This window comes from Sturnus vulgaris, chromosome 3 (genome assembly GCF_052056855.1).
Source record: "Sturnus vulgaris isolate bStuVul1 chromosome 3, bStuVul1.hap1, whole genome shotgun sequence".
Classification (NCBI taxonomy): domain Eukaryota; kingdom Metazoa; phylum Chordata; class Aves; order Passeriformes; family Sturnidae; genus Sturnus; species Sturnus vulgaris.
This window is the reverse complement of record NC_142245.1, coordinates 24,134,840-24,154,940: the sequence shown is the minus strand read 5'-3', so window position 1 is coordinate 24,154,940 and position 20,101 is coordinate 24,134,840. Positions and strand designations below refer to the sequence as shown.

General features: G+C 35.0%; 1 protein-coding gene across 4 annotated transcripts in view; it reads left to right on the top strand.

The window, feature by feature from the left end:
* SYT14 (synaptotagmin 14) overlaps window positions 1–20,101 on the top strand; it is an 88,717-nt gene that overhangs the window by 45,501 nt on the left and 23,115 nt on the right. For all 4 annotated transcript variants that reach the window (XM_088161210.1, XM_014887414.2, XM_088161209.1 and 1 more), the window contains 2 exons: window positions 13,121–13,389; window positions 15,238–15,687. In XM_088161210.1, the coding sequence (XP_088017336.1) occupies window positions 13,121–13,389; window positions 15,238–15,687 (719 nt within the window). The remainder of the gene's footprint in view (window positions 1–13,120; window positions 13,390–15,237; window positions 15,688–20,101) is intronic.

Genomic DNA, 20,101 nt, shown 5'->3' with positions numbered 1-20,101 from the left:
AAAGGAAGAACTTTAGAGGGATGGTAACAATGGTAGTGATTTCTTAAAAGAAAACTACTTTGCACTTTAACTCCTCTCACAGGGGACTGGGGGGAATCTCTTGTGTGTTTTTGTGCCCAGTGAAGATAATCCAGGAGAATATTATACAGAGGAGAAACAATAGCATGTGTAACAGTGAATTTAATAGCCTGAGTACTGAGCCATTCTGTAAATATCTCCACTGTTCCAGGTGCTCTTTTTTTTGTAAGTGGTTCTAACAGAAAACTGCAGAACTGTAATATTTTGGTAGCACAGACGACTTAGCATAAATGCCACAATGTAGCAGTCAATTTTGAGTTCCTTTTCCTTGTTCTCTAGCTTTCAGTCGTTTTTAAAAGAAATTTTCAGGGGACAAAAGAAAAGAAGTGAGATTTAATTCTAGTTAAAAGTTCACAGTAAAAATATTATGTGGCTTTTTTTGTCCCCAAAAGGAACTATGAGACAGTTAGAAGTTAAATTTAAAGGTTAAAAGAAATCCAGGGAAATATAAGTCTAGCCTACAATGACGCTGACAAAAATGAAAATATTTAATATTTCTTTACTTCATAAAGTAAAGAACTTTGTGGAAAACTTGCAGAATGATGCAGTTATTCCATAACACAAGCAAGGGTAAGAGTCTGGGGTTTATGCATCAGTGTCTCTGGCTCAGATATTGTACTTCAAATTCTCTGTGTTTTAAAGCAGGGTTGAGCCTACGGATATGAAGAAACCAAATACTTTTTTTTGTTGAATGTTTTCTTGTAATACTTAGAGCAGCTTAGATAACTAAGGGAAAGAGGCAAGAGTGGCATTTGTCTACTCAATTTTCACTTTCTTGCTCTTAGTTGCCATCATGACACTCATTTATGCAGTTGATGTCTTTCCAATGATTTAATGCATTGGAAGTTGGGAGACAGTTCTGGGTCTCTATCAAGTTCGTGTTGCAATAATTTGTTTTTCCTTCTGGTTATTCCCCTTTACTTTTCACACATAAATTCAGATTATGCTATCAGCACTTGGTTTTTGAATACTGTGTAATTTTGCTGTCTCAGTGAGAGTCTTTTGTTTTTAAAAAGAGGTCAGAATACAAAAAGCATAATGGGAAAAATCTGTTTAACTGCCCTCTTCTACACTGAATAAGTACAAATTATTCCCAGCTTGTTGGAAAGCAATCTGCACTTGAAAATGTCCATAAGAAATTGGTATAAAGAGGGAGTTTAGGGGAGTTCTATTTACTCTAGTTTATGCATAATCTCAGAGTTGCATGCAATGTTTCTGTGACTCCTTTCAGAAATGCTCATCGAGATTTGCCGTGTTTTACATCTTCTGTGGATATATTGATGTAGAAACACTTAAACTCTGCCAGCTCAAAATAAGCAGCAAACTCAGAATGATTGTGTGCTCCCATTTTCATTTCAACACTGTTTCAGTGTTGGTCAGATCAAATTAATTTATGTCTGTACCTTTTTTTCCTTTTGTTTTCCTTGAACAAAATTCCTGGATTTCAGACAGAAAAGAACCTGCTTGTTTATTTCATTACAAATGGTAGTATATGGCATACTTGAATTTTTTTTTTTGGGGGGGGGGGAGGGATGGGGGGAGAGAGGAAGACAAACACTTGAAGGGGTTAGATATTCATCCTGTATAGATGGCTTAGATTCCTACTGTGCCAGTTTTCTGGTGTTCGATAAGGCACACAAAGCAGTTGTGGGAGAAAGCATATCACTTGTATCCATGGTAACTCGAAAGATACTTTGGAACTCAAAAGGATGGAATAAGCCAGAGTAATAGGTCTCATTATAAGGGCAAAATACATAAAACGTTCAGGCATATGCTTTTAATTAGTTGCCAAAAATAGCTGGAATCAGGGATGATGCAATGAAACAATAATTCATGGTGTTAGAAATGAGCAACACTTGAAATCTAAAAGATGTGCTCAAATGAAAAGCTTTATCTTACCATCTTATGGGTATTCAGTCTGTGAATACTAATAGATTTGCAATGGTTTCTTAATCATGCTTAGGACATGAGAGTGCACACTGATAAAAGCTCCTGCAAGTCTCATATCACTGTAAGTTTTTGAAGTTCCACAGTGATGTTAATTCTCGTGGCTGCGATGCATCTTATGAATAGTATGTGCAGAGCATTCTCTCCTGTCTCACAAGGGCACTGCTGGAAAAGTGAATGTAATGTGTGCTTCTATGTAGGGACAACAAACAAGTAGTTGAAAATGAAGATTGAGGTTAAAGATCCCATATTTTTCAGAATAAGTCATTTTAATTAATTTTAAAATAGGAAGGTAAGCAATGGAGAAAAGTGTAAAAACTTGAATGGGTGGACTAGAATTGAATACCAGAGAACAAAAGTAGTGCAATATATGATGTACAAGATATAGGATATTTGAATAGCCATTTTAATAAAAATATTTTAATACGGTGAATAATTTTGAAGTTTTCTATTTGAACATTAGTGTTTGTAAGGAATCCATCTTGTATTGCAGTGCAATTCTCCACATTATTTCCTCTGTTGCTATAGAAACTAATTCTAGTGCAGCTGTGATCGCTTATCAAAATTCTAATGTTTCAATAACCATTTCTTATTTTGAGTTATTTAAATAGCCTTGTCTTACTTTGAATCAAACTGCACATTTCATCACTGCTGAATCGTTGACTGGTCAAAATGTTAATGCAAAGTGATGGCAAATGCTGTAGGGTTGTGGTTTGGGGTTTTTTTCTTCTTTTTGCTATCTAAGCTATCATACTTATTGTTAAAGTTTGAATAACAAGCAAATTAAGGCTCTTTTCACTTGTTAAATTTTAAAGGTCAATATTTGCTGTCTAAATCAGCATTTTGTAATGCACATTACTTCCCCACTGTAGTCTTAATTATATTTAATGTTTCATAAACCTTAAATGATATGTGGCCATGGGGGCACGTGCGTGTGCATGTATGTTTGTGTGTTTACATATATGTGTGTGTAAACTACTTTTAGGCTGCTTTGAACCTAAAAGTATATGTCTTGACATTTTCATTTTGTTGAAATAAAATATTCAACGATACTACAGTAGAATGGAATCAGTTAGCAAAGTATTCTGGATCTCTTTTACTCCTTGTATTAGTATCTGTTTCTTTGGGATTGGGGTTGTTTTTTAGTGTTGGTAGTGGTGGGTTTGTGGGGTTTTTTTGGCCAGTTGGTGGTTTTGTTTGTCTGTTTGTTTCTAACAGTGGAAGTGCTATGCTGGTAGGTCATATGTATTTTATGCAGGAGGCAACAATATTCTAATTGTGACCATGTTAAACATCACTCTGCTGATTAGGTTTTCAGCTGTAGGGCTAAGATCTAAAAGCTTCACTGACACCAAATTACGAGGAAGAGTGTGATGGTAATTGGCCTGGAGATGTGTTGTATACTTTCCCTGCTGTAGCACAGCTACTGAAATGTTCCTGTAGTACTTTTCAGGATAATCACTGACTTTCTAATGAGCGTACACTAATTTCATGTAGAGTGAAATAAATAATTTTCAATTTTGAAATTATCATACAAACATTTTGCAGCTGTAGCTGTCAGACTTTGATTACTAATTAACTGCTGTGCACCACCTTTAAGTCTCTTACTCTGCAAGCAGCATCAAACAGTAATTTCAAATTAAGTATATAAATTTTTTCTAGTATAAGAAAAGTCAATGAGAAAAAAAGTTTGGTGGATTGGCATATTTTCACTCTGCCAATGGCTAGTAGGTTTATTACTGTGAGTACAAGACCAGGACAACATCATTGTACAGGTATTGTTTTGGGAAGTTCAGTGTGTTCAAAAATGACTGTTCCTCGATTGTTCAGTGCTGTTGTTGGTTTGGGTGGATGACATGGAAGAGCAGCTCCTCTCCTGTTTGCTGTGGGCTGAAACATCATGCTCTAGGTCTTAGGATCTCTTCTGCAGCTTGACCACTATTTTCTTATCCTCATGAGCTCTTGCTTAGCTCTTATGGATGGTGCAATGGCAGATTGAAAATATCTTTACCAGCCAGACTCATATTCATTTAGTCCTGTCGAAATGCAGAAAATTACCTATTTTGTGAATTGTATGACAACTGTGGAAACATAGCAACACCTACATCATACATTATATGTAAGCCTAGTAAAGCAGCTCATCTGTGACAGTGGGAGGTCTCAGAAGCGCCGCAAAGAAATGCAAGAAATTTAGTTTTGAATAATTGTGTTTCTTTATGCCTGGAGAAACTTGTTTGAGGCCTTGCTGGAGTGAGCAGAACTGACTTACATGCTCCCTGCTGCTTAATCTGTGCCTTTTCTGTGAATTCTGTGCCCACTTACTGGGTGTGTGAAGGGAAGATACCTCAGTTTCGAAGCATATCCATTTCCTGTGATTTCACAGTGTCTAATTTGCCTTTCTTTTTCTGGAGAGTTAGCTCTGTAAATGATACCAGAACCATTCTTAAGTATGCTTTCTACAGATATTAGTATCCAAAAGGTTTTAGAGGAATTCTTGACCACTCAAAGACAATTTTCTTCTATTGTTGACCTGTTAGGTGCTCCTGCAGACTGAGATCCTAGTACATTTTTTTCTGGTTTCTAGCTTCTAGCTGCTTTTTATTTGGTAAGGTTACGAGACTTGTTCAAAACAAAGCCAAAAAAATTTCTGATTTTTCTGGAATGCTTTTTCCAGATATACTTTAATGTACTGCAGGATAGGCAGTCCATTTTACTAGAACAAGTCATTAGAATTTTGTGTCAAGGAGAGGAAAGTGCCTGAATAGATCAGAGAAATCAAGGTCCTTTGGAATTGTAGGATCTGAATAAATAATTACCGCTTTCTTTCCACCTAAAGAAAAAATAACAATAAATCTAAATTATAAATGCAAAAATAAATGCTTATAGTGGGAAGTGTCTTGCCTCTCCTGGAATGTAAGTATCTGTGTTCTCTAGGTAGTGCAGATTTTCACCTACAAATATGGATATTTCCACCCATCAGACATCACTGATTTCTCTTTTATCTTTTTGCTCTGTTGACATTGTTTTTTTTCTCAGATCTGAACTACTTTTTTGCATGTCATATGTTGTTTTATTTTCCTGTTCCTCCACCTTTCTTCCCCTGTCACTTTTGCTTTGTTATTTTACCTGTTTGTAATTTTTCATTCCTGCTTGCATCTTCTGTTCTTTATTTCTCTCTTTGCACTTTTTCTCATTTTATACAGATCTACTAAACTTCTCTCCCTTTATTTCTTTTCTTTGACAACAAACAACTTTTTTTTTCTAATCATTGCACTACTTTCTCCTTTTGCCTTTTTTTTCCTTATTCCCTGTACTTTTCGTTTTCCATCCGCATGATTTATTTTTTATTTTCTGTTCCTTCTCTTCCACTGCAAAGCTGATGATATTGGAAAGTTATGCAGGGGTGTATATATATGGGACTTTTTCGTGCTGGTGATGGTATTAATTTCCAGTGAATTTTAGATTAATAATAATTTAAAAGCCTGTATAAATAAATAAATAAAAACTAAAAAGCAAACAAACAAAACCAAACCTTCAAAAACCAACAGAAGAAATGGCTAGAGTATTAGCTGTAAAATACTTGGTTTCTGTTTTTTCTATTCCACAGTTCTGAAAGCTTTCTGAGATGAGGAGCACTTCTGAGCCAGATTCACAGCAATCTTTATTATCTCGTTTTCACTCTGTACTTCAGTTCTCCATCTCTAAAATGCCAAATATGTTAACTTCTACTATTATAATACTACCATTATCCACCATAATATATATTTTACTTATATCTATATTAACAGCTGTGAGATAGCCAAATTGTGATCATATAGCTAGCTGAAGTAGATGGGCAGAAAATTTAACTCATGCCCTACTGAAATGGTTCATGCATAATCCTTACAGTGGTGCTTTGTTAGTGACTCACACCAACAGAGCATCCTTTGCTGTCAAAATTGCTGTGAAAACGAGGCAGAGGAATCAAGCTTTGTGTTCCTATTCTGTAAGCAATTCTTGATGGAAAGTATCTTTTATGGTTCATTTTCACCTGTTAGGGATAATAAATAGAAAGCTTAAATGGTGGGGAACTTGATGCTTTTTTTTGTTTTTAATTGCAAAATGCAGCTACCATGGTAAAGGCATTTTTAAGAAACCATGAAATGACTGCGTTTAAGTTGCAGGAGGAGTTCTAAATAAGAGAGTAGTTTTATTTTACTTAGAAGTGTGTAAAAAGAATGATGGAATTCTGATAGGTAAGTACTGTAAGTAGTGTATATAGTGCTGAATCGATCTTGTTTGTATCAGTAAATGAATTAAGATCTTGAAAGGGGAGTTTTGTATCGCTTAGAAAACTTTTATATTATTTACTTTTGTTAAATATAAACCAAGTGTGCCTGAAATGAGCTACAGAAACATTAAAATGCTCAAGAAAATTATTCACACAATATATTAATCTTACTTTCTAATCATTCTTTGTTTCCTCATTTGAGACTGAACAAAGTGAGAGCAGGAATATTACAGGAATATTAGCTGTGTGTTACAGTACTTCACTGGGAATTAATTTTAGACCACTGTGGGATTTTTTTTACCTTTTCAACACTTCATTGCTGCTCAACTTCTGTGCTTAATACCACAGCAGTAGTAGAATTAAACTGGACTGGAATTTGAGCTTTAATATAAGGTGATAACTGTGCTCTAAAGAAGTATAGCAATGACAGGAAAATATTTCCTTAGCCCACATGCTGTTTAGAGGTATGAGGGAGATGCTGCTGTGCACACAATGGTGAGAAATTGGGGTTCTCAGGGGCCTGGGATGCTTTACAGTGGGGGGAGTTTTCAAAGCTTTTAGCTGTTAAGCTCTGAATTTCCCTTAAGCATCCATAAATGCTGGTGAGAGAGCTGAATTTGGGAGAATTTTTGCAGAGATGATGAAAGGCATTTCCTTGTCACAAAGATACTCCTAAGATTTCAAAGCTGGTTGTCAATCACCCTCAGCAAACAGGATTTCTATTTTAAAAGAGAGAAGGATTTTAAAAGAGGGAAGGATAAATAAAAGGAAGATTCTATGAATTCATTTAAATTATTACCTTTCTGGAAGTGATATTTTTCTAACAATTTTGAAAACTTGAAAAAACAAACAATGAGCAGAGGTGTATAGGAATACCTGTTCATTTATTAAGTTAGCCAACATAGTGACCTGAAAAGCAATGTAAAGGAAAGTTGTGTGCTTATAGAAATAGTAAAAGTGTATCCAGCATCTAAATAGAACAGAAAATACATTTTTCTACCTGAATGGGCATACTTAGTACATATGCTTTACCTAAGGAAATATAATAATGGAAGAGAAAGCAAACAAACAATTTCACTTCTTAAAGATCACAGCTTTCAAAAAGCTTTAGAGCTGGATGGAGTCTCAGAAAACCAGAGGTTTTAAAAGCAAGAAGAAAGAAAAAATATTCTGGAGCTTGATATATGGATATTCACATCAATAAAAGATTAAAAATATTGAACCATTGCATTTAAGCATTATTTAGATGTACTGAAAAGTATAAATACAGAACCAGGTGGCAGAACTTCTTCCCATTCCGATTAATATCAATGCTGTAAAATGAACCAGAGAACGATACTTAAATTAAAAACACATTAATTCAATAGATGGCAATGTATAATTTTCATTGAAAGGCGACAAAAATATTTGGGAAGGAAACAAAAGAATGTCTTTGACAGCTAGTTTACGATAATGCTTTTAATAATGTATTTGTAGTTTAAATGTTATAAATGGGGCTAATTTTGTAAAGAGATTTTTTTCACTAGTTCTAGGCTTTTCTGTATTGCTCTGTAAAACAGATCATAAATTCTTACAAATAAGAAGTGCTCTAGTAAGTACAGAGAGCAAGGAGCAAAAGAAAAAGTTTCTTTTTTAGGGAAACAAAACCAAGCTGTAGTTCTACAGACTCAGTATGTAAACAGACACAGAAAAATATATACTATGTGTGTTTCAAATATTTCGGTTGTCTTAGACCTTTCCTGTGGAAGGAAATTGAAGTTTTAAGGACTGGACATGAAGATAATTCTATCATTTTGAATTACTTTTATTTAAAAAGCAAAAGAGAACCTTTTTATTACATTAATAACCAGGAGCATTAGCTTGAGAGAGTGAGGGAAATGTAGTGCTAAGAGCATCATGTGACATCAGATGTAAATAATTGCAATGCTGTTTTGATTTCCATCAGTCTTGGATTAAGCTCCTAGTGTATGGAATTTCTAAATATTAGGAAACAAAGTTATCTATTATTGGGAAAAAAACCCTAATCAAACAGATATAATACTTTTTCCTGTTTGCTGTGAATTGCCTAATGTAGAAGATCAGCTGTGAATAGAAGTGTAAAATGTGGCAAATGCAAGAAGAAAGCAAATGCAAAAAGAGAAATTTTTTTTTTCAGTTGTCCATAAGGATATCATACCACTCCTATATTCCCCTTTTTTCACTAAGAATGACTCATGCCATAATTCTTTTGGGAAAGACATAGAATAATGCCAAGATAATTTGTTGTACTGTAAAATAATTGGGTTTTGTCCTCACAAAAATACATGTAAGCTTTTAATTTTAAAGGAAAGAGAGGCCTGAGGTTTCATTCAATATTTAATGTTTATATTTTATACTCCCTGTAATGTGGGGTAATTCAGTCAACATAATATTTTTGGATGGTAGAAAAGTTCAAACATGAAAATTCCATTTGGGCTGTCTGTGCTGCCTATCAGAAATCGCTATGGGTATTTAATCATTCAGAATAAGAAAGGTTTCTTTAATTTTTAAACATGTGTTTCATTTTATGTTTTATTTAAATTGTCTTAACATTTACATAGAACCCCTTGAAGGCTTGAAAACTTGAAATTTACGTTTGATTAAAAAATAAATGATTATATAGCAGAGTGTGAGCAGAGATGTATTAGAGAAAGGAATGGTACTATCTGAGTATGAAGATATTCTGACAATTACAAAATATGACTTGCAAAAATTACTGATTTATGAAGTGATTATTTATTTTAAAGGAACTGGAAGCCAGATTCCAGTAGGGGTGTTGTGGTACTGTTGCCTTCCAAAACAATATGAATTTTTAAAGAAGTACTGTACATGAGAAACTCTAAACTGCAGCAGTGTAGTTAATGATGGCTTATGAGACAAGGGAATTAAAGACACAAGGTTAGTTTCTTTTTCCTGGTTAAGAGATGTGTGTTCTTGGAATTGCTCAGGAAATATGGCAGGCTGGGTTGGTGCTGCTGCTGTGAGCTTCTGGGAAAAGTAATTATGATAGAAAAGTCTAAATGCTGTAAACGTGGGAAAAGGACATCAGCAGCTGCATGGTGAAAAGTGCAGCCTAGCATGGTCCATGAGGGAGCAGAAATGAGCAGCATTGGAAGAAGCCATTTCAAGTAGTAACTGAAAACCTAAAGCATTTCTTATGATAAACTTCTGCATCTTTAAACTTTGATTTAAAGTTTAAAAAAACTTTTAAAATGGCTGAAAATTTTCTGTATTTTCTCATAGTTATCAATTGTATGTTCCAGGAATGCTCAGTTTGGTCTAGGTTGCTGTGCCAGGTTTAACTTGTGAGTCTCTTGAGGTTGATGGCAAGGTATGTGTCACCCCCCTTTGGCTAGAAGTCTGTCCTACAGGGGCTTATGACAGCAGATGAACTTTCACTGCTTAACAAACAGCACCAAAAAGAAGATATTTATTTACTTCTGACTTAAATGTGCTAATGACAGTTTACATGCTGTAATTTCTGAGTGTACCAGCAAAATGCTAATCTGCTTAGGTTTGTCAGGTATTTCATTTATAGTTCTGGTTTCTTCAGCTATTAAGCAAAGTCCTTACTATCAACACTAAGTAAGTGTTTTCTCAGCTGACTAAGGGAGGATGAAAACTTTTATTAAAGCAGTTAACCCTTTAAAAAACATTTATTCAAATCTTTCGATACACCAACACACTGTATTCTGAATTTAGAATTTACCAAATACTCATAACTAAATAAATTTAATTTCACTCATATCATGAGAATGTCAAGTATTTTCTCGTACTTTGGATGGAGAACTGAATGTGAGGTCTTTCTTTCTATTTGTCTTTTCTCTGTTAGGCCATTTTCTGGCTGGTAGGAACTTCAGACTAAGCCTGATTTGATTTTTCCATTATTGTATCTTATTTCCACTTTTGGAACATACGTTGGCTTGTTTTTTACCCTATCTAGTCCAAGGTGATGAGGTTATTTAATATGATTAATTTCATTTACAAATGAATTTACAAAAAGTATTTTCTATATGATTTGAAACTTGCATAGAAGCAATGTGATGATTAATTTTAGATTTTCAGTGTAACCGTTTGCTTGTAACTCTTTAGCAGATGTTATTAACCAAGTTCAGTGGTCTTTGGGAGGTATTCTTTGGCTTTTTCACAGTACAGAAATATACATAGCTGTGTCTGAAGTTTACACCTTAAAAGGTACAAGGTATGTAACACACAGGGATTTCATGTGTAAATATGCACATACTTCAGATCATGCTTGCTTTTCAGCTCCAAATGTTTTTCTCCAATACAATTAGTGGTAAGCCAGCAAGCACTAGCAGTGGTTTTGTATTTTAAACTTTGATACATATGCAAAATTTTATTAGATTGTCGAAGTTAGTTGCTACTTCTGAGTAGTTTTTAAGGAAAATACCCAGGATCAGATATTTAGTATTGTTGTATTCACTACTGTCTGTGATATCATTTGGCTTTGATATCATCAGTCACTAGAGTATCTCAATGGAATTCAAATCTTCGTGGTTATCAAAGAACTGTAACAAAAAAAAATCATTTTGTTGCATCATTTAATGTGGGAAGGGGAAAATTAAAATGATACATTTTCACCTTGAGAATTAATTTGAAAACTTAGATTTCCTTTTACGTAGAGAAAGCTGTTGTTCAAAAGCAGTTTATACCTCTCTAGACAGAGTTATCCCTAGATTTTAATCCCAAATATTAGTTTTAAGAATTTACATGCTATTTCACTTTATTAAGCTGCAGTTTGAAAAATATAAGTAGTTAAAACCTGCTCTGGTGTTTTAGCTTTTTCTGGGATTTTTGAACCACAGCTGGTTAATAAAATTTTGTCTTCACTTCTTCCACGCCTACATTAAAAGCATCTTTTCTGTCACACAGCTTGTACAGTTTTCCCATAGGGACATATAATAGAGTTGATCAAAGTGAAAAAAGTGAGTCACACAGTCATTTATTTACTCATGTAAGATAATAATGGTGTTGATAGTTACCTGGACACGCTTGCATTTTATTAGACTATGGGAAAGCTGGGTGTTAAAAATTCTTAGCAGACTTGGTGACAAGTGAACAGAAACTCAGGGCTGCCAGGTGGTTACTGTGCTGTTTGTTGTCTTTTGGCAACAATGAGCAGAAATGCTGTTTTTCTGAATTTTCTAGAATATTTAATTCTATAGATTATGACAAAGAAGTCTAGTTTTCATGGTATAGCCAGTCAAATTGTACATACTATTATTTTATTATTATTGAAATATCAGTTTAGATTCTAAAATTATGTCTATCTAGTTTCATGGGCACAAGTTGTCTATTGTTCATAGGTAAGGTTTTATGTTTATCTGCTAGGCAGATGACTACAATTCAAGTATAAGATTCCCTGCTGTCTGTATTTTTTTCCAGCCTTTGGGACTGGATTTTCAAGATTTAGTAGAACTGGCTCACTAACAGCAGAAGACTTTTTGCAGGAGGGCTGGAACAGTATTTGGGAATCACTCTGAATGGCAGACTGGCTCTGATGAGTTTATCAGAAACGAGAGGGTTCCTGACAGTGGTTTCAGTGGTTTCGTCTTGTAGGAGTGTTTTAATTACTTGTTTGCCATGGTTCTTTTAGGAGCTGTTGAAATAGAGAAGAGCCCTGCATTCCCCAGTTAATACTTCCTTTAACTTGCTTGTTTGGTAGGTTTTTCTGTGAGTGAAATGGTATGTCTGACACCAGAAAACATTTTTGCTTTGAAATTTTTATGTATAAGATAATTCTTTATGTCTGGTGCTTTGAAATCTTCATTGAAACCTCTGCAGAAAATGTAAACGAAATATGAGACAGTTCTTTACCTGTCCTTGATATTCCTTTCATTTCAGCTGCTGCACACCTTGCTGTCTTTTCCCAATACTATTCAACTGTGTAATGCTGCATAGTAAAATATGAGATAAAGATTGAAGTGTAGTTATTTTGAATTAACTTTCTCTCTTGGTAGCATCAGGTTTAATTTCTGAGATGTATAACCACATTTCTTTCTATCTATCTATCTATCTATCTATCTATCTGTCTATCTATCTATCTATCTGTCTATCTATCTAGTGTGAAAAGCAAAGATGGTCAGCATCAAGTATTCATCCCAAGCACAAGGTTGCTCATGATCCTTTTTCCACTGTCTTTATTGACTAGAGGTAGTGTGTAACTTCCAGACACTGGATACATACCCTTTAGTTGTCTTTAACAAGTTATAAAGAATCTGAGACACTGCTTCACTTTTTAAATTCTCTAGTGAGCGGAGTTCGCTTGTGTGAAAGGTTGTCTTTTTTAGTACCTTACTTGTCTTCAGAGTTTGAATTAGTATCTCCCTGGTGGGCAACTGCATGGGAGGTAATCAGCTTGATATCATGGCTTTAGGGAGTGCATTTTGTTTCCATAATTGGCCTACATTCCATCTGCACAGAATCTGACTTAAGATATCCAAAGGTTTTTGCAAGGTAAGCATCCCTGAAATTCAAGCTTAGAATTTTTGTCATGTCATATCCGTGCTATATTTATTTACATGTGGTTTGCACAATCCATTCTGACTATACACTTAAAACTTTGCTTTTATCTAAATTTCTTTCATCTGCGAGATCACTCATTTCCGTTTTTAACAATTTTTTTTTCAGTAGTATTTTTCATCTGATTTGAAATTTAAAGTTAAAAAAAAAGACTTACATAGATTTTTAAATTCTCTGTCTGGGCATTTAGATTTACATTTTCCATAGAACTGTTTGAACAGAGAATAATCAGAAAGTAAATAAAGCATTTTCACTTATTCTCAGCAAACTGCATTCAGAGGATGAGAAGAACCCCTCCGCTGGATGAACTGCAGCCGCCTCCATACCAGGATGACAGTGGCTCTCCTCATCTTTCCTGCACGCCTTCCGAAGTAGGAGACAGCAAATGTGAATATTCCCAGTGTAGCAACAGCCCAAGGTGCTCATATAAGTGCCCAAGTGAGGGAAGCACGGGACACGAAATAGAAAGCTTTCATAACAAAGGATATGAAGAGGATGTTCCGAGTGATAGCACAGCAGTTCTTAGTCCAGAGGTAAATGAAAACACTTGAGTGTGGTGAAGCACTTTTTTAATCTAAAGATCAATGCACAGTTACACAGGCACTCATACTGCAGCTCATTTAGTTAAAAAAAAAAAAAAAAATCTTGTCAGCAAATATGACAATAGGATTTCAGATTGCTCATATTGCTGTAGTTATCTTTATGGCACCTTAACTTTCAAACCAGGTCCTAGTATGAGTGAATTATTTTTTAAACCATTTTAAGCCAGTCAGAAAATTTTGTCACACTGTAAGGACTGTAGTCAAAATTCTTCCACATGATTTTTCAGACAACCCAAATAAAAGTTCTGCTAATGCTCTGTCAAACTGAATACCCCAGAATGTAAAGAGTTTTATGAGGGGGAAAAAAATTATAAAGGTTGTTTTTTTTCCAATTGTTGATGTAGTTTTTTTGGGTCACTTAATGTTCCTATTTTTCTGCTATAAATTATAATGACATACATGTATTTTTTTCTGTGAAGAAACCATCTTTTTTGACATGTATTTCATTGAAATGCCTTTAACAACCAGTTACTGCACTGACATCTATGGGTAGGTCTAATTAGTGATGCCATGTGCAGAAGAAGCTCTTCTGGTACAAATTTGTCTTTTGTTGCTACGGGATGTTTTGAAGTGCATGTTAGAGCTGATGTTTCTGTCTAAGTAGCCCTGTTGGTAAGCTGATGTTGTGTACCTGGGATGTTGGTGCAAGGTCTGGAAGGCCCAGCTGCAAGCCCTTCCCATCTTCCCATTTTGTGTCACTTCAGCTGTTAATGTAAGCATATTCAGTAAGAACTGAGAATGCTACCAGCTTTTTTTATAGCCACTCAAAGCTTCAGGAGTGAAGCCTTTAGAGGAATGCATTCCCACAGCTATGTGGCAGCCAGGTTAAAATAAGAACATTTCTTAGCACAGAAGGCTTTGTTTTGGCATCTGTTTGTTCATATGGACTAGCTTATCTTTTGTAATATGAAGACTCTCTTGAAATACCTTTGTTTTACACACTTGGAATAATTTATTTTATGTGCAGTAGGCCGACCTGTACTTGTAAATATTTTCTGTTTCAGTATCCCTATCAAACTGGCTGTTGTAACTTTATAGAGGATCAGTATTTTATTCAAAACTTGAAGTGACAATAAGCCTGAATTTTAAGTTTACAATACAGTTTTAGGACTAATGTGGTTTACAGAAAGTTCAGAAGATGAGTCCAAAACAGATGCATCTTCTACAGTTCCAGTAAAATTATTTTAATAAAGCCACAATAGTGACATCCTTGGCCATAGCAGAAGGGTTGGAATTAAAAGATCCTTAAGGTTCCTTCCACCCCAAAATCTTCTGTGTTTCTACAATAATTTTTGGCATAGCTCTTGTGGACTTCAACAGGAGCTGTGTGTGCAAGTAGGTTTGTAATTCCTGTATTCTTTGCTGGCATCTCACTGTGCTCTCAATCATTGGCTGTCTCTTCAGGCAATATAATAGGTGAACTTTAAAATACGTGTGTAAAATACGTGAAATAAGGTGGTTTTATCTTGTAACAAATATATATACTTACGAACATTAAAAGGACACAGAAGAGATCATTACAGCTTAATTAAATCTGAATTCAGACTGATTGGCTCCTGGCTTTTGGTGGTATTGGCCATGTAAAGTCTTGATTTCATCTTGACTGCCAATCAGCCATCTCCTTGGGTTTTCAGTGCTTAATAGCCTTGTTTATGAAATGAACAAAAAGATCATAGTGCCTTCATATTGTCTAGATTAAACCATATATTCCCATGCTAGATTTAATAATAGAGTACAAGAAATAAATAAATAATTGTCTTTTTTTCCCTTCTTCTTCAGGATATGTCAGCTCGAGGATCATCTTCACAGCTTCCTAAACCTTTTGATCCTGAGCCAGTAGCTAAATATGGCACACTGGATGTGACTTTTGACTATGACTCACAGGAACAGAAGCTTTTGGTGACAGTGACAGCTGTCACAGACATTCCAACATACAGCAGGACAGGTGGAAGCTCGTGGCAAGTACACCTAGTTCTTCTCCCTATAAAGAAGCAGAGAGCAAAAACCAGCATCCAGCGGGGACCGTGCCCTGTCTTCACAGAGACATTCAAATTTAATCACGTCGAGTCGGAGATGATTGGGAATTATGCGGTTCGCTTTCGACTGTACAGCGTACGGCGCATGAAAAAGGAGAGGATTGTGGGAGAAAAGATTTTTTACTTGACAAAATTGAATCTTCAAGGGAAGATGTCAGTGCCAGTGATACTGGAACCTTCATACAGTCTGCCTGTGAGTATTAAATGAGGCAGAATAAGAATGCAGTGAGATACAGTGTCCTGAATTCTGAATAAGAATAGTGTGTATATTTATAGAGTCATCACATCCACTCAGTTTTTTGAACAGTCATAGCACTGCTTTTTAGCACAATGAAAATTTCCTTAGAGCTTCTGTAAGTACATTCACTTTCCACCTGCAAAAGCTGGACGTAGTTTTCCTTTTAATTATTTAGAAGTTTCCAGTCCATAAATAGGGATATAGTGGCAAATGTATATATCCATGCATATAAATATGTATATGTATGTAATAGTATTATCTTTACCACCTGCAGCACTTCAATTTAAAGACCAGAGTGGAAGAAAAAAGAAGCTATACTAGCAAATGTCCTCCATCTGTTGCAATTAAGTCTTGGTTGCAAATAGGTATTTTCCTTGAAAGAAAGAAAGACAGGAAAGAGGGATTTTGAGAGTATAAAGCCATTTTGAATAACTTCACATCTAGAACCTAGAATTGATTGATTTCTGGTTCAGTCTGAAGTGAAAAGTAGTTGAAACTGAAAAGGATTTTTTGTGAAAAAACAATTACCTATCTGATGAATAAAATTATTTGTCCCTCAAATAATATTTCTAAGCAAAACAACAGTAATTAAGGATAAACATGGGTATCATTATCAATAAACACAAAAGATCACTAAACTGGCAGTGATCACCATCTGCTTCTTCTTCTTGTTTTTTTGGTAAGAATTTCAGTATGCTTTTGTCCAGAAAGAGAATGTTTGTCATGTGGTCTAGGCATTCCAGACTAGGAGTGCTTGAGTATTTCTTACTTAAGAGTTGCATATGTGCTACATTACAGATATATTTTTGGGGAAAAAATTATGTTTATCAAGGACATCCATATTTGGTCCATGTATGTATTTTGTGGGATTTTTTTTTAATAGTCAATTAAAGAAAAAGAGGGGGAGAAGGGAAAAAAAGAAAAATTTTTATTTTTAGGTGAAGTGAAGTAATTAATTTGTTCTGCATTTTGAAAAAAAGAGTTTGGATCATTCAAAATGGTGTTTCTGGTGAATATGAGTATTGCCAAAGACTCAAAATAAAAGGCTGTTGTATTTAAGGATTGAAAATATGTTTATTAGTAAAAGCTGAGGTTAAATCATGGATCTGGTAGAGAATCAACTGACAGTAGAGCAGATTTCTCATGGTTCCTTAAGAAGCACAAATCAGTCTAATCTAAGGTTGAAATGGTTCACCTCTCTAGAGCAAATTTCCTTAGTGAAAAGTTTGCTAGTTTCACAGCTTGGCAAAAAGCACCCCATGACCCAAAACATTGAATATTCTCAAGGTACTTGCTTAATTTGTGTGTTTTCAATAGGTTTGTGTATAAAATTTACTCAAGTCGGTGAAAAAGGGCGGTGAATAGGCCAGGTTTGTGATTGATTGGTGTATCCCATATGTACACTGGTTATTCTTCAGTATTATTTTCTTGAGGTTTTGTGATAGGGGGAATAAAAACAATTTCTATGAGGCATGAAAGATGATAAGGTTGTTCCTTATTACCTGTTATGATAAGGCATGGGTGTGTCAGCATTTTTGGCTCCTCAGTTTTTGGGGGTTGGAACTAGAATAAGGAATATTGGTAGAAAGTGAAGGGATCTTCCAGAGTTGTTTGATGTAACAGGATTTAAGCAGCTCTACCTGTTGCTGGAAAGGATCCTTTGGAGTCTGATAGCTTGAATGAGGATCTGTGGTCCTCTGGAACTATGTGAATCAATTTTTAAACCTTTGGGAATTCATTCACTTCTGAGTTTATCATTTATAACCAATAAAACATTTTTTCAGTGAGCAGATTTATTGCAGGATTTAACATCTATTTGTTTTGCGAGAGTGTTAAAAATTCATTGTGTTTTTAGGATGTGTGACTGGAAGTGAGGGGCATCCTTGGGCTCTTGAGCTCAAGCCCTGGTTACTCAAAACATCCAGGTCATCTTGATCACAAAATTGTGAATTTTCATCTGAAAACATCAGATTTTTTTGTTTGCATCCTGAATTTCTTCGTGGCCAAGTTATTACCATTTGTTCTTCTTCCAGCATTGGCCTTGATCTTGATTAGTTCCTACCCTTCTCAGGTGTTTGCCTCTGGGTATATTTATAAACATCAATTGTATTCCTTTTGAACTGTCCTTTTGCTAGAATAAACCACCAGTCTTTATGTACAACTAATCATAAATGTCAGGCAAGAGTTATTTAACAGGAAAAGGTAAATGCTCTTCGAATTTGGAGATATCCAGTTGCTCAAGGATATTCATAATTATAAGATCCATGATGAGCCACATTGTACATTCAGAATTAAATTTGCCTTGTTCAGTTGCAGAGGGTTTTGTTGCTGAGAAGTGTTTATATGTGACAGCTTTTTTATGAAGATATTTCTTGGACACATGACAGTTGTCTTATTTTTTCAACTGTTTCTCATTATATGGATTTTATATATTAAATATACCTTCTGTCACTGAAACTTCCTAATCCATTGGAATATCTATGCTAATCTCTTCTGCAGAAATGTATTTTATTTCCTTCTGTCTGTGCCTGATATTATATTAATGTCTTTTATTAGCTAATCATATGCCTTCTGGTTGTATAAGAACAGTTTGTATCCTGTGAAGTTCAGTATTTTTTCAGTGATACCTTAAAGCTGTACACAAGGGAACCTGGCTAAAGGTAGAACAGCAAATTCAGTGCCTTTCAAATGTTGATGTGAGTGGGGCCTGCAAGTCTCTGGTTATTGTTAAAATGTGAACAAGTGCATATCGTGGTGAGGACATGATACTTGTATGTTCCTTAAATAGGTTTCAAAGCTACACATGGCTTCCAATTTACAACTATATTCCCAAAATATCATTTTCACCCAAGATTTCACCCCATTTCTCTCCTTCCCACATGGTGTATAATGTTTTGCATTAGCAGCTATTATCCCCAGCCCCGTTGCCATTTGTCTTTAACAGCCCTGAGTTGCTGCAGTTCTCCCACGTAACAGGGAATTCCTCCTCAGCCCCCTTATTTATCACACATTTTCTCCCAAGTTCAGTGCATGTTTAAATGAGGAGGAAGCAGTGAAACTAATATGAGTTGGGCAGAATGCAGTTGTCACTGTTATCTGAGACTGTGTCCTTTCAGATTTAATATAAATTGTCCATTGCATCTGATGTTTAATAGCAAGGGTGTACATTGTGGTTTTGTCAGAGTATAGTTTGTGTAGGAAGATATTTGTTGAAACGTTCAGAGAAATTTTCCCTTTAGTACAGCAGAAGACAAATTTTTCTTCACCCATCTTGGAATTTAGAAAAGCTGTTTATTCCTCTTCAGGAAATCCCTGTGGACCTGTTTTTAGTTACTCTTCGTTCTCACTCAGAGAAATTTTCCTGACAGTGAAAAACAGCCTCTAGTATGATGTGATTATAAAAACATATAAGCAGTTTATTGAGTGAAATCTGTTTGGAAAAGATCAAAGAAACATGCATAATCCCCTTCACCATCCCATAGGTTGCTTTTTGGTGTAAAATAACAACAATCAATCATGGTTTTTATTTTGTGATTGATTTGGGAAATACTGTTTGGGTGACCAAAACAAACCTCTTGCTGTTAGGCAAATCTAGTAATCATTCATTAGGTATCATCAAATTACAAGGTGTTTACTGGGAAGAATAAAATTTATTTTTCTTTCTTTCTGTAGCATTCTCCATTTCTGACATTTTGAAGTCCCAGTGGGATCCCCATAACAAAGAACTGACGGTGTAGGGAATCACAGGTGTATAAAAGATTATTTTGTACATCTTTACTCTAAAGATACAGAATGTCTGGATAATTATTTTAATTAGTTCTTTTGAGTGAAGGCTTTTATGCATGCAGTGTATATAGATGCTTACCCTTCCACACACACACATGCACTCTCCACTATGAGTACAGTGGTTAATCATTTAGTATGCTCTGGTTTATGCACTGTGCTTAAGGTCTTTATTTCATGTTGCCCTTTATGTGTGGTGTGTCTTCAGTATTCCTTGCAATGTTTATCAGCTCATAAACTTTGCAGAAATAAAGGCCTTCAGAGTGGCATTTCTTTTATGGGAATTCTTGTCCATTATGGAGTGAAACTGTCAGGTTTTGTGCAAACAAAGTAGAAGAGTCACTACTAGTGGCTTTACTACTGTGTTCTTATGGCATCATCTATCCAAGATTGTATTTGGAAGGCTAAATGCTAAAATTCATATGTATAAACAAAGCTTTATTAAATACCAGTATGATACTTTAAGCTGCTAATAAGAAAAATGACTAAGACTTGTCTAGGGAAGAAACAAAAAGAATATTTTGTTCTTAGTATTGTAACTGGAATTCTACCTAAAACAATGACTTCCTGTGTGATAATACATAAA